Source organism: Megascapheus bottae, chromosome 36, assembly GCF_031878675.1.
Source record: "Megascapheus bottae isolate mThoBot1 chromosome 36, mThoBot2.hap1, whole genome shotgun sequence".
Classification (NCBI taxonomy): Eukaryota; Metazoa; Chordata; class Mammalia; order Rodentia; family Geomyidae; genus Megascapheus; species Megascapheus bottae.
Genome location: NC_143544.1, coordinates 4,706,595 through 4,719,348, shown reverse-complemented (window position 1 = coordinate 4,719,348; position 12,754 = coordinate 4,706,595). Strand labels below are relative to the sequence as shown.

The 12,754-nt window shown below is 56.0% G+C and overlaps 1 protein-coding gene across 1 annotated transcript in view; it reads right to left on the bottom strand.

Annotated features, from left to right (window-relative positions):
• Positions 1 to 10,071, bottom strand: part of Ppl (periplakin) — a 28,237-nt gene extending 18,166 nt beyond the window's left edge. Inside the window, exon 1 of the mRNA XM_090324579.1 lies at positions 9,695 to 10,071. Coding sequence (XP_090180705.1) covers positions 9,695 to 9,756 — 62 coding nt within the window. The 5' untranslated portion in view covers positions 9,757 to 10,071. The remainder of the gene's footprint in view (positions 1 to 9,694) is intronic.
• Positions 10,072 to 12,754: the final 2,683 nt, after the last annotated feature.

The window sequence follows — 12,754 nt, the reverse complement described above, 5'->3', positions numbered from 1 at the left end:
GCTGAGATTTAGTCTGAATCATTCTCTGTGCTTTCATCCTTAAGAGTTTGGGGACTTGAAGGAGAGGCCTCAAGGGTCCTGCATTCTCCCCATTGCGCCCTGCCCCCGCTCTAGCAGCCCACCATGTGTGTCCCTGTGGACAGCACAGTCCATGCCAGGTGCACAAGAATGCAGGCTGGCAGGCAGGTGGGGTTGGCAGGGAGGGTGGATGCCAAGAGCTGGGAACTGGCCAGGTGGCTCTGCCTTTTCATCTTGCCAGAGAGCCACACTGGGCAGTCACTTGCAGCAGCAGGGCCGGCGGGGGTGGGCGGGGGGCCTCGATGGAGGCTGAGATACAGTCCTTACTGTCGGCCTCTCCTCTCCTGGCTTGCCTCCCTGACAGCAATCTTCCCTGAATCCCCCCAGCAGGGAAAGCCAAGGCACCCCAGTCACCCACCCCGAGAGGGCAGGGCCCAGTGCTACCCCACAAGACCACACCCACCGCCAGCTCAGATGTTAGCATGGACCTGCAAGCTTGTGGCCTGGCCCCACCTGCTCATTACTCAGAAGTAATGGGCTGGAGCTTCTCCTGGTGTCTGAGTCTCAGTTTCACTGGAACAGACCATAAAAGCAATAAACCATATTGCCCGGCTAAAAGGAGGGTTTGGGGCCGGGAGTCTTTGGCTGGCTGGAGGTGTCCATCAACATTCGCTCCTGGTGTGAGGAAGGGGGCTCAATGGTCATGATGACCAGGGTTCGTACATGCTTGTTGCGCCGTGCCTGGGTTCAGTGGACTCTCTTCTCTCCTGGGGACCCCTGCTTGCCTGCTGTGTTTGATTCTATCAAATAAGTTTCTTGCAACAAACAACAACAACGAAAAAAATATATATCTCAGTAACTATGGGCATGGTGGCTCATATCTGTAATCCTAACCTATTGAGAAGGTGAACGTAGGAGGTTCAAGGTCCAGGTTGTCTTGAGTTAAAAAAAAAAAAAAAGAAGAAGAAGCCAGGTGTGGTGGCTCATGCTTGTAATCCTAGCTACTCAGGAGGCTGAGATCTGAGGATCAAGGTTCAAAGCCAGCCTGGGCACAAAGGGACCTGAGCCTCCGGAACTTCAATTAACCTCTAGAAAACAAGAAGTGGGGCTTGGCTCAAGGGTAGGGCGGTAGCCTTGGGCTGAAGAGCTCAGGGACAGCGCCCAGGCCAAGTTCAAGCCCCATGACCAAGTTCAAGCCCCATGACCCACAAAACAAAACTCTATGAGACTATATTTGAAAAGGAACCCAAACTGGGTGCCAGTAATCCTAGCTCCTTAGGAGGCTGAGATCCCAGAGGACTGTAGTGAGAGATCATTGTGGGCAGAAAAAAACGTCACTAGATTTCATCCAAGATAACCAGTGCCTCACGTGGCAGAGCACCGGCTGAGGAGCCATTACTTTACAAACCCCAGCACTTCAAAAACAAGCCAGCCAGCCAGCCAGCCAGTAACTTCCCCGAGAAGAGCAGATGAAGGCTTAGGAGATCTCCTGATGCAGGCCACCTGATCACCAGACACACCAAAACGTCCCTTCTGAGACTGAATCTCTCTACCACTGACAAGGACCCTAGGGACGTGCCGCTAAACCCCTGCCAAGGCCACCTCAAGGGCACTGAGGCTCCCAGGAAAGACAAGGAGAGGCAGGGAGACAACCTGCCAGAGACGGCAGGAAAACCAGGGGACCCAGATCCCATGGAATCTCAGGGAGAAAAGTGGAGAGATCAGAAAAAAACAAAGATTTCTGGGGGTTTACATACCCCAAGAGGAGGTGAAGGATGCCTCTGGGTTGCTGGGACAAGGAAGGGAAGGGGATGAGACTGACAACTGGCCTGCCGTGGTCTGGGAGGAAGCTGAGTCTGAGTGAGGACCCAGGGCTGGATGAATCCCACAAATGGCCCCTGAGCCCAGGCCGGGCTTTGGGCTCTGGTGGTTTTGCAGCAAGGTCTTACACGACCACCTGGGTCACCCTGCCACCCCCCCACCCCGCCAGGAGACAGAGAAAAAGAATAAGGATCCCTCCTCAGAGGCCAGGGGCGGGTTTGAAGACACAGGACCAGACAAGACTTTCCTGGGGACAGAAACAGGGCAGGTGTCTGGTGTCTCTTTTATATCCCTGGAAGGATCTGTCCCTCTTAGTATCTCAGTATCCCAACCTGACCCGATTTGGAGGTGAGGACCCTGAAAGATGCCTGTTTCCAAGTGAGGAAGTGGGATTCAAACCCCTTTCGGCAAGATGCCTAGGAATGGCTGGGGCAGCTCACAATCTCACACACACACACACACACACACACACACACACACACACACACACACACACACGAAGGCCGGCCAGCAGCAAAGACGCCTGTCATAGATCACGTGCCAACACTGCATGGCCCAGAGTAGGACATGGGTTCCCAGCAGACAACAAAAGGAAACAACAGAAATGTCCATCCACTGATCATCAGAATGTAGGCTGGTGTGTGTGTGTGTGGTGTGTGTGTGTGTAGCAGTTTAACATTTGCCTAGTAAGGGAGACCCTGAGTTCAAACCCCAGCCTTGCCAGGAAAAGAAATAAGCTACCCACAGGGGTTCATATTTCATTTCATTCATCACTTAAATTCTGCTAGTTGCCACATGGAAAATGGCAAAGGAAAACAGGTGAACAGAACATTTTGTATTCTATCATCTATCTGTCCCCAACCGAAGAGCATTGTGGAATTGTTCCGACATGTTTCCATCCTGTCTTCCCAGCCTAGTGCCTGGGCATGGCACCAGCACCTATCCCCCCCCCCCCCGTCTCCACCCTCCCCCAGTCCATTCTCAGTGGATCCCACATCACTACCAGATAGCACCACATGATTGGTTGGTGCCTGGTAATTCTGGGGCCCCTGGTGATTGCAGCTTGACAATGTTCCTGAGAGCACAGAGCACCTGTCCGCGTCTCTCTGGCTGGGCACCTGCCTCCAGCGCCCTGTCTGCCTGCCTCCATGACAACCGGGAGCTCCAGCTATACCTAGCAGAGCTCAGCACCTTTGTGAGGAGGGCTGGGGTTCAAAGCTGGACACCTATCCCCAGGTCCCAGCTGCCACTAAGGCATTTGGCCATCTCTTCCTCCCACTGGGGAGGGGGTGCAGGCAGCAATCCACCAGCTGGGCATGTAGGAGAGATCATATCTGGCCATCACTGGGTTCCCACACTCCAGCCCCTGGTCACAGGTAGGCGCCTCCCTTTTGGGGTTAACCCTGAGTCCACGGTGCTGGGTCGGGGAGCCTGAGTTGGAATGTCTGGAATGTGTGAGAGCACACACCCCTCCTGAGAACGGGCCTCACCCTCCCTCCCAGCCACTCTCTCCAGATGTGGCATTAGCGGCTCCCTGGGGTCATCACAGCTGGACCCTCACCTTCAGAAAACCTTGCCTGGTCAAGAGAGCAAAGGCTCCCAGTTCCCAGATGGTCGATCCTGCTGCTGAACCTAAGGCAGCACACAGTAGGCACCCAGGAAATAACGAGAGCAGGTTTCCCTCAGCCTTCTGAGCGTCATCCATCCAACCACATCTCATAGCTCTGGAAGGCCTCTAACTCTTTCTAACTCCATCTGTGAGGCTATGAACTTGTGGGCCCCAGGAAATGATCCTTGATTCCAGGAATTGCATAGACTGCCACGCTCCTCACCCAGCTTTTGCTTTTGGTTATGATTTCTTTTTTTTTTTTTTTTGCCAGTCTTGGGCTTGAACTCAAGGCCTGAGCACTGCCCTTAGTCTTTGAGCATGCTAGCCCAAACTCCCCTTTTTAGTAGGGTCTGGAATTTATGCTTAGACTACCCTGGACCATAGTCCTCCCATTTATATATCACACATAGCCGATGACAAAGATGTTAGTTCCTGGGGGGCTTTTAGTGGTTGAGATGGGATTTATGAACTTTGTCATCCCCATCTCTGCCTCCAAGTAGCCTCTGGGATGACAGGCTGTTTTGTATCAAATCAACCCCTCCTCTGTTCCCATTTTCCAGGTGATGTTAACTGAGGCTTGGAGGAGTGAAACAATGTGTGTCAAGATCACTCAGCTGGGACCTGGGATCCTGGACCAGGATCCAAACTGAGGCAACCAGGCACCAGAGCCACTTCTTCAGGACAAAGAACACATCAGTGGGGGGGCGGGAATTTGGCCTAGTGGTAGAGTGCTTGCCTAGCATGCACAGAGATCCAGGTTTGATTTTGGTGTACTACATATGTAGAAAAAGCCAGAAGTAGTGCTGTGGCTCAAGTGGTAGAACACCAGCCTCGAGAAAGCCCAAGGACAGTGCTCAGGTCCTGAGTTCAAGCCCCAGGACTGGCAAAAAAAAAAAAAAAACATCAGTGCCCATTGGCTTCCATCCCACCACCACCTGAAGAGGTCTTCAGGGGCGTGGGACAATAGGCAAGGTACTCACAATTCATCTCAGTGGTTGGGCTACAGTGAGTGGTGGTTAACTGAGGCTGAGTCATTCTCCTGAGATGTAACCACGAAGGACACCCAGACTGTCCCTCTGAACAGGCCCTGCAAGTTCTGGGTGGATCCCAACTACACCCTACCAGGGGCTTGCTGTGGGCTACTCTCTCTGTTCCTCCGGGCAACCTGCCCAGGTAGCCACTATTGGTTCCTACTTTAGGGTGGGGCCCCCTGAGCCTGTGAGCTAGGACTGCTCATAACCAGTGCTGGGGGAGCAGGGGGTTATGTGGTTGGTAAACACTTCCTAGATGGGACAAGAGCTGAATGCTTTCATCTCCCACTTCTTAATTCCTCCTTGGCATCTCCCTGTCCCTCTTTCAGACCCTGGGGACAGGACAGTCACTATTTACAACCCCTAAAGATAGGAACTGCCTACATGCTACACAACTCATTTAACACCTTATATCCTGAGCCCCAGGCGTATGCAAACCTGGAATTAAGGGCTACAGGAGAGAGTCCTTTACCCTCCAAAAAGAAAAAAAAAATGAATGAGTCCTTATTGTGTAAAAATACATAGGCTAATAGGTAGGATTAAGTAAAATATTCCAATGATTATAATAAGGAAGATTCTGGATCATACAGGGCAGGTTATTTTTCAGACACGATTGTCCCTTGCAAGCTTTACTTAATGGTGATTTATAGCTCAGCCCAATAAAAGGCCAAAAAAGAACAAAGGGATGGGGAAGGAGAATGTATCATTGTACAGTAACACATTGAATTAGATGCAAACACTACATCATTACAATAAACACGCATGAGCTGAACTTGTTTACTAAAAGGAAGAGACTCTTACAGGAATACAAAGTCTCCTTCCTCGGGTATCAGCTATTTGAAGACACTTCTAAAACAAAGTGATACCAGAAGGAAGAGCACAAAGAAGGTGAGGTACCAGGAAGGGATCACTGAAGATAAAACATAAGCCATACACCCCTGAGATGTATGACAAAACGTGGTTACACTTGGCTGCTGGTGCCAATGCCTGGGGTGGCTGCTTCTACAGGTTCTGACTTCACTTGTCCAAGATAAGGCTCTGACATTGACTTAAAGCCCCTGGATTATGCAAGGGGTTCAAAGGAAATGGGAGGAGGAAGAATCTCAAGCGTGTACAGGAAGTCACTGAGAAAGCTGTAGACAGGTGGTACTCCATAAATACCAGATCGATTCGTCAACTGACTGATAACTCTCCCTACTGGAAACATCTGTGGTAACTGGATAGCAGACTCCCCCACCCCCAGCTATTGCTCCTGTGGGTACGGCAGTGTCTGTTCTACTGTGAAGCCAGCTCTGTTTCTGCCCAGGGAAGGCTGCACCCCTCCAGGCCTCTGCGTGGGGCTGGGGCTGTGTGCACGGCTTCCCCTCACGGACACTCCATACTCTGGTAACACCGAGGCAGGTCTTGAAGAGTTCTGCCACCTCGGTACTCCTGAGCATCTGTTGCAGGCTGTTGGTTCTGACCACCATCCTCATCCTCACAGAGACTGCATAGGGGCAGCTGCTCAGGAGTCTCCCCTCCCTAGAGAGACCCCAACCACCACCTTCACCCTCTGGGACCACGGTGGGGGCGGGGTGGGAGATGAACGTGCACAGGATGGCAGAAAAACTCCTCTTAAAGGAGTTGCTTCACAGCCGGGAAAAGATCCCAGGACCCAGGGGTAAGAGAAGACCCTAGGGCTGAAGTTAAACCACCAGGGTTAGGTTGTAGCATATGTCCACCTCAGGCAGAGGGACAGAGGGACGGGGTGTTGGCGCAAGGGCAGGGGCAGGGAAAGGGATGCCTGGAACAATCCAGGCACCAGTCCCCACTGGGCGGAGAGTTCTGGAGGCAGCTCTAGGTGAGGACTTATTTAAGTGAAAAGAGAGCTGCAAGCAGCCATCCCCGGGCTCAGGAGACTGCCGCAGGAAAACCCAGTGAAAACTGAGACAAGGAAGACCAGACGCCACTCTTTTTCTGCCCTCTGGACAGGCCAAGGTGGGCAGACAGGAAGTCCCTGAGGAACTCTAAGCCAAGGCCTCCACCATCTGACTCGCAGGTCCCCTGGACAGAATGTCACCAGCACAGAAGGGGATCTGACCCTTCCTTTCCATTCCATTTGTGATCCTGAGCAGGTACCTGTAGGCCTCACTTGTCCTGGAGAAATGGGACATAGCCCACCTAGAGTGGACCACAGTGGGCACCATCCTGGCTTTGTGACACCCCACTGGAAGCTGGGGAGGTGGCTTGGAGGGGAGGTGGGTTTGCCGATACCTCCCCCACCCCCAGTCACTGCCCTTCCCATGGTCCTTGAGGAGAGGTGGGTGCCGGTGTGATGTGCTTGACTTCTGGCCAGCTCTGGGCTTTGAGATCCAGAGGCTCTGATTCACAGAGTGCTCGCTGAGCCTGGTCCAGGGCCAGGCCCATCACGTGCCACCTGGCTTTTATCCGCCCAACAAATCTGTCCCATTTTACACATCAGAGATGTTAATGACCAGCCCCAGGTCACACAGCTCCGCACAGAAAACACTGTGCTCTTAGCCATCTGGGGACTGGGGTACCTTGATGAAGGAGGGCTTGTGTTTATCAGCCCCTACTGCGAAGCCCTGCCACCTATCCAGAGTCATCTCCCTGACCCTCCATGAGGGCTAAGCTAGCCTCAAAAGACCCCATCTACATAGAGTCGTGATATTAGTTCCATCTTGCTGGTGGGGTTCTGTCCCCAAATCAAGCAAAATTCAGTGACAAAATTCATTCTGACTACAGAGCGGGACCACCAACACTGCCCCATCACCGGAAGTCAAAAACCCACACCTGTGTTTAAGCCCAACCCTGTCTTATCTCCCCGATCAGATGGCCAGAGATGTCCTCTGCATCTCCCCTCGCCCATGCTCCTCTCTCTGTCCTTTCCCTTTGAGGTCAGCAGCCCACACCACCGGGCAGCCACTCCGCTGTGAGTGATGGAGGCTGAGAGGGGTCAGGCGGCGACCTCGGGGTAGCACAGCCAGCAGGGTGGAGCCAGGTTCCCTGCAGAGCTTCCTGGCTGGGCTGGATACTGTCCTTGGTGACCTGTGCCATCAGGCCTGACCCTGTCATTAGCTCAGGTGTGAACGCCAGCGTCCACACCTGTCATTAGGAACCAGGGCGACAAGAGCAGCGGGGTTCACACCCAGGATCTCCCCAGTTTCAGCTGCGTAACAGAGAGGCTGGGGTGCAGGGAGGGGCACTGTGCAGATCCAGTCCTCGGCTGCCCCAAGTTAGGACAGGCACCAGATGGGCTGACAGCCCTTGCCTGGGCACTTCCTGTGCCCTGGGCACGGCTCAGCCAGCCCATGTGGGAGCTACTTCTTACACTCATCCTTCACAGATGGGGAAACTGAGGCTCAGCTCCACTGCAAGGCCAGGGTGAGCAGCAGGTGTCTGTCTCCAGCACTGGAGTCCTTCCTCACTTCACTGCCAACTCCATCCTCTCCTGGGCCTGCTGCCAAGTGACCACAACCCCCCTCCAAATCCCCTTCGCACCAGACCCCCATGACACCCACTCTGGGCCATGCTGGAAATGTCCTCACAGAGGGGACAGGGCAGAGGGTGCGATGGGGCAGGCGGCCATGCCAGGAAGTGCCTTGGCCCACTCCTAAAGGCTTAGCTCTGGGGTGACAGCCACAGAATCCCTTGAGATGCATCCCATCCTGGAGGGAGAATCCAGAATGCTTCCTAGAGAGAGACTTCCAAGCAGAAATGTGGAGCCCAAGGCTGTCAGCTAGGACCAGGGAATGGGAGGGGGGGATCCCCCTCAGGACAGAGGGGTGGTGGAAGGCCACCCCTGGCCAGGATGGGAGACCTCCCTTCCTTCCCTTCTGGCTTGTCTGCTTCACTGGAACCTTCCATGACTCCCAGCCCAGGCCTTAGGCCATGGAAGGCTGGAGACAGGGGGAGACAGGGGGAGGCAGGGGGAGGCAGAGGGGAGGCCTGGCCCAGGCTGGTGTGTGGAGAACCAAAGGGGCCTGGCTCTTGGTGAGGATGAGAGGACAGTTGTGTGGGGCTGGCACAGAGCCTCAGATTGTGCAATGCCCCGGAGAACAGGCCGGGGACTGGAAGGGACCCCAGCAGAGCCTGAGAGCCAGCTGGACAGGGCCAGAACAGACCCACCCAGTCCCTGGGGAGTGGGGGGGCATTCTTCCCAGCTGAGATGGTGAGGAGATCCCCAAGGCAAGGGACTTTGTGAACGCCAAGGAACTCAAGGGAGACAAATCAGAGCTGGCCCAGGCCTGGGCACCTGCCTGACAGGTGGGCCTGGGCAGTAGTGGCAGCGCCATCACTGGGCAGAGGCAAGTCCTCTCCCGCCTCTTCTGTGGCCTGGGGGGAAGTAGGGAGCTTCCACAGAGGGCTATGCTACACTTGCTTTAGGTTCCTGGGGAGAGAGGGGGGGCTCTCCTTTTCCCTATTGGGGACTAAGGCCTCCCCTGTACTTGAGCTTGTCCAGGATGCTCCCCCAAACCGGTTATTAAGTGAATTCATTAAGCTTATCAAAACGGACGTGGGCTGCCTCTCAACGCAAACACATCAAGACATGTCATTCCCTCCCTGGAAACCCGGGGCTCCGGGAGACGCCGCCAGTTTCGGGCTTGGGGTGGGGGGTGGGGGTGGAGTGCGGGGAGCCACACCCCTGAGAAGTCCTGGGGCCCAAAAGAGGCCTGCGCGCGGCCCGCAGCGGGGAGGTGATGGCGCAGGGGGGACCCCGGCCGGGCCCCCCCCCCGACCCCGCGCCGCCCCACAGCCTGGCCTGGAGCGCAGGGGCGGCGCGGGCCGCGCGCGGGCGCCTCCCCCACTTCCCGCGCCCCTTCACCTGCCTGCGCGCGCCCCGCGCCTTCCCGACCGCCCCCCGTGAACCCCGTGGGGGGGTCCCCCACTGCGGAAGGTGTCCCCTCAGCGCTCCTCTCCCGAATCTCCGCTCCAGGAAGAACTCCCAACTCCAGGGCACCCCTGGAACGCCGAGCCGCCCTGTACCCCAATTCCGTTCCCCTGCGATCCAGGCCCCCCCCAAGGGAGCGCTCCCTGCGTTTTTCGGGGTCCCTAGGCTTCAGGGGTCCGCGGTGCGCCTCGGACGCCGCCCGCCCCAGCTCGCCCCGTCCCCACCGCGGTGGCGCGGCTTCGCGGCCCCAGGGTCCCCCCCGGAACCCCCGCCGCGCGTGGCTCGGCCCCGGGCGCCCCGCCACCCCGGCTGGGCACCCCTCACCTGCGAGTCTGCACGGCGGGGCTGTATTTGCCTTTGTTTCTCTTTCTGAACAGCGAGTTCATGGCGGCGGCGCGCGGGGGGCGCTCGGAGCGGCGGCGGGGAGCGAGCGGCGGCGCGGGGAGCCCCGAGTGCGGGCGGCGGGGCGCAGGGAGCCCCGAGTGCGGGCGGCGGCGCGGGGTCACTCCCCGCGGGGCGGGGCGCCCTCCGGACGCTCCCCGAGAAGGTGGTGCCTACCTTCCTGTCCGGGAGGGCGGGGTCCCCCGCGCGCGCCCCGGGGCGGAGACCTGGATCCCGGCCCGGCCCCGCCCGCAGCACCGCGGGCACCTGCACCCCCTTCCCTTCCTGGGCACTCTCACCCTCTTCCCTTGCCCGGTACCCACACCCCCTTCCCGGGCAGCCACCCTGCTGGGCCTGCAGACAGGTCCCTGTGCCCCTCCTCCAGGCTCCCGCGTGAGCCTCCTCTCCAGCCTGGACCTGGAGTTTGGATCCCCCCTGTGGGTGGTCAGCTGGTGTTCTGGTGCCCTCGGCCTCAGTTTCCTTCTTGGTCACAGGAAGATAATAGCTACCCACACTCCCTCCCCCTCCTGGGGCTGGAAACGGATTCTTGTAGATAATTCACTTGGCACCATCCTGGCCCACGTGTGTGCGCGCGCGGATGGGAGTGGGGGGAGTTTGGCCACTACTGCCTCCTCGGGCCAGCTAGGGTGGACACAATGTCCACAACCCCGGGCCCTGGCATGGTCAGATCTCCGCCAGGGGCTGGATTCTGGCTCAGAGCAGATACATTGCACAACCCTGCCTCTGGAGATGGACAGACAGGCAGAAAACCGCCCAGCTCCACTTTGGAGGGGCTCAGGGCCCCCGGGGTCAGAGGCAGGTCTCCTCAAAACGTAGCAGTTAAAAAATGGAGATAGACCTTTTGGGAAACAAGAACTTGATGCCCAGCATCAAGTTCAGCTCAGTCTCCAGCTAGATCCGTGTGTGTGTGTGTGTGTGTGTGCTGGTTCTGCTTGTTTTGTTTTTGTTTTTGTTTTTCCTCTTCTACTTGAGCCATGCCTCCGGTTCCAGATTTTTATAATCATTTATTATAACTGTGATGTACAGAGGGACTACAATTCCATAAGTCAGGCGAAGAGTACATTTCTTTGTTGGACAATGTCACCCCTTCCCTCTGTTTCTGGTCAATTGGAGACTTGACTGTCAAAGCTGGGACTTGAACTTGACCTCACATTCTCTGTTGGCTTTTTTTTTTTTTTTTTGCTCAAGGCTGGTGCTCTGCCACTTGAGCCACACCTCCGCTCCATTTTTTTTTGTTTGTTTGTTTTGTTTTTTGCTGGTTGATTGGAGATAAGTCTCTTATTCTGGCTGGCTTTGATCCTCACAGCTCAGCTTCCTGAGTACTTAGGATTGTGCCCGTGTACTATCAGCACCTGGCTTAGGACTTTATCCCTAACATGGTATCTGGGGGTGGGGAGGTGGTGAGAAGGTTCCAGGGGGCCAATCCCCCACCCCTTCAGATCACCTTCAGCAGTGGAGTAGCTCAGCCTCTGGGGTAGCTAGGATGACAGGTGTGCCTTTTTTGAAGGCAGGTCAATTAACCTCATTTGTTCACTCATTCAAGAATTTGCCCCCAGCCTGGCTGGCCTTACTCCTGAACTCTACACACAGCTCCTGAGCCAGGGAGGGGCTCAGGTCCGGGGAACTCGGGATGCTCATTCCGGGGACTCATTCCTTGCTACCTGTCCCTGCAGGAGGGCTCTCCTGCCTGCCCCTGCCCTATGGAGGGTCCTCCCTCAGATCAACGTGACTGCTCACAGAAGCTCTGAGAAGCATCTGGTGGTGCCTGCTGGGAGGAAGCTGCCCGAAAGAAGGCCTCTGTGGAACAGCCACACCTCTCACACAAACCAAACCCTGACACAGCTGACTGGACATGATGGAGGAGTGTGCAGTTTGCTTGTGTAGACACAGAACACATCTGGAAGGTTCTGTAAGAAATCCCTTTGGGAAGAATAAGACAGAGGTCTGCCTTTTCACTGGGGGAAGGAGAACAGACTAGATCAGGGTTCACACTCCCAGTCCTTCTCCTGCCACTGCTGTGAGACCCCAGGCAAGTGGTTCTGCCTGCCTGTAACCCAGTGTTCCTCATCTGGGAAGCTGACACAGGCATTCTTGCATGTTGGACATTTAGCATGGCCCTGCGGTCAGAATGGCCTTCTCCCACTGGAGGGGTTTGTGTCCACACTTCTAGAAGTTTGGAGAACTTTTGCCATAGCTCCTAGGAAACCGAGGCCCAGTCTTGTGGATAAGAGACCTCTAGGTCAGTAGGTTCACAGCTCAGGTGGTAGCTAATGGATTTCTGAAGGCAGAAATCCATTTCTTACTAATTAGCAGCTGGCTCCAAGTTAGACACCAAGGTGTGCCCCCCTCCTCTGCTGATTGGTTCTTCCAGCCTGCGGGTGTGTGTGGAGGGGGAAGTGGGCTCCCTGAAGAGAGGTGGGTGACCCTTCACCACTCTTCCTCCACAGAAGGGAACCCAGGCCCTGGGCATCTCAGCCCTCATAGCCTCGGCCCTTTCCACCCTGCCCAGTTTCCACTCCCAGCCCCAGGGCCACTAGGCCCCTGCTCCCCGCTGACTCAGCTGGGCCTGGCCCAGGACTGTCACTGAGGATTAGCAGATTTGGGGAACAGTTCCAACTATACCTCCACATGCTCTCCTCCCCATTCCATGCTGCTTCCAATGGGGCCAGGAGCTGTGTGTGTGTGTGTGTGTGTGTGTGTGTGTGTGTGTGTACAAGGACACACGTGTACAGGACATGGGATGGTAGGGAGGCCAGATGGGGCAGTGATCTGCTGTCACCCAGAGCACAGGGGATGTTTGGCTCTGACTCACCCCTTGAGGGAGCTGTGGAGGGGAGCTCCAGTGCATTTGCTCCTGCCAGGACCCCTTATTCCTTCAGCAACCCAGTGACCCTTCACCCCTGAAACCTGTCCCTCTTTCTGCAATCTGACTAGGCCACCAACTCAAAGAGGCCACTGCTACTTTCTGAAGGCCCATGGTCC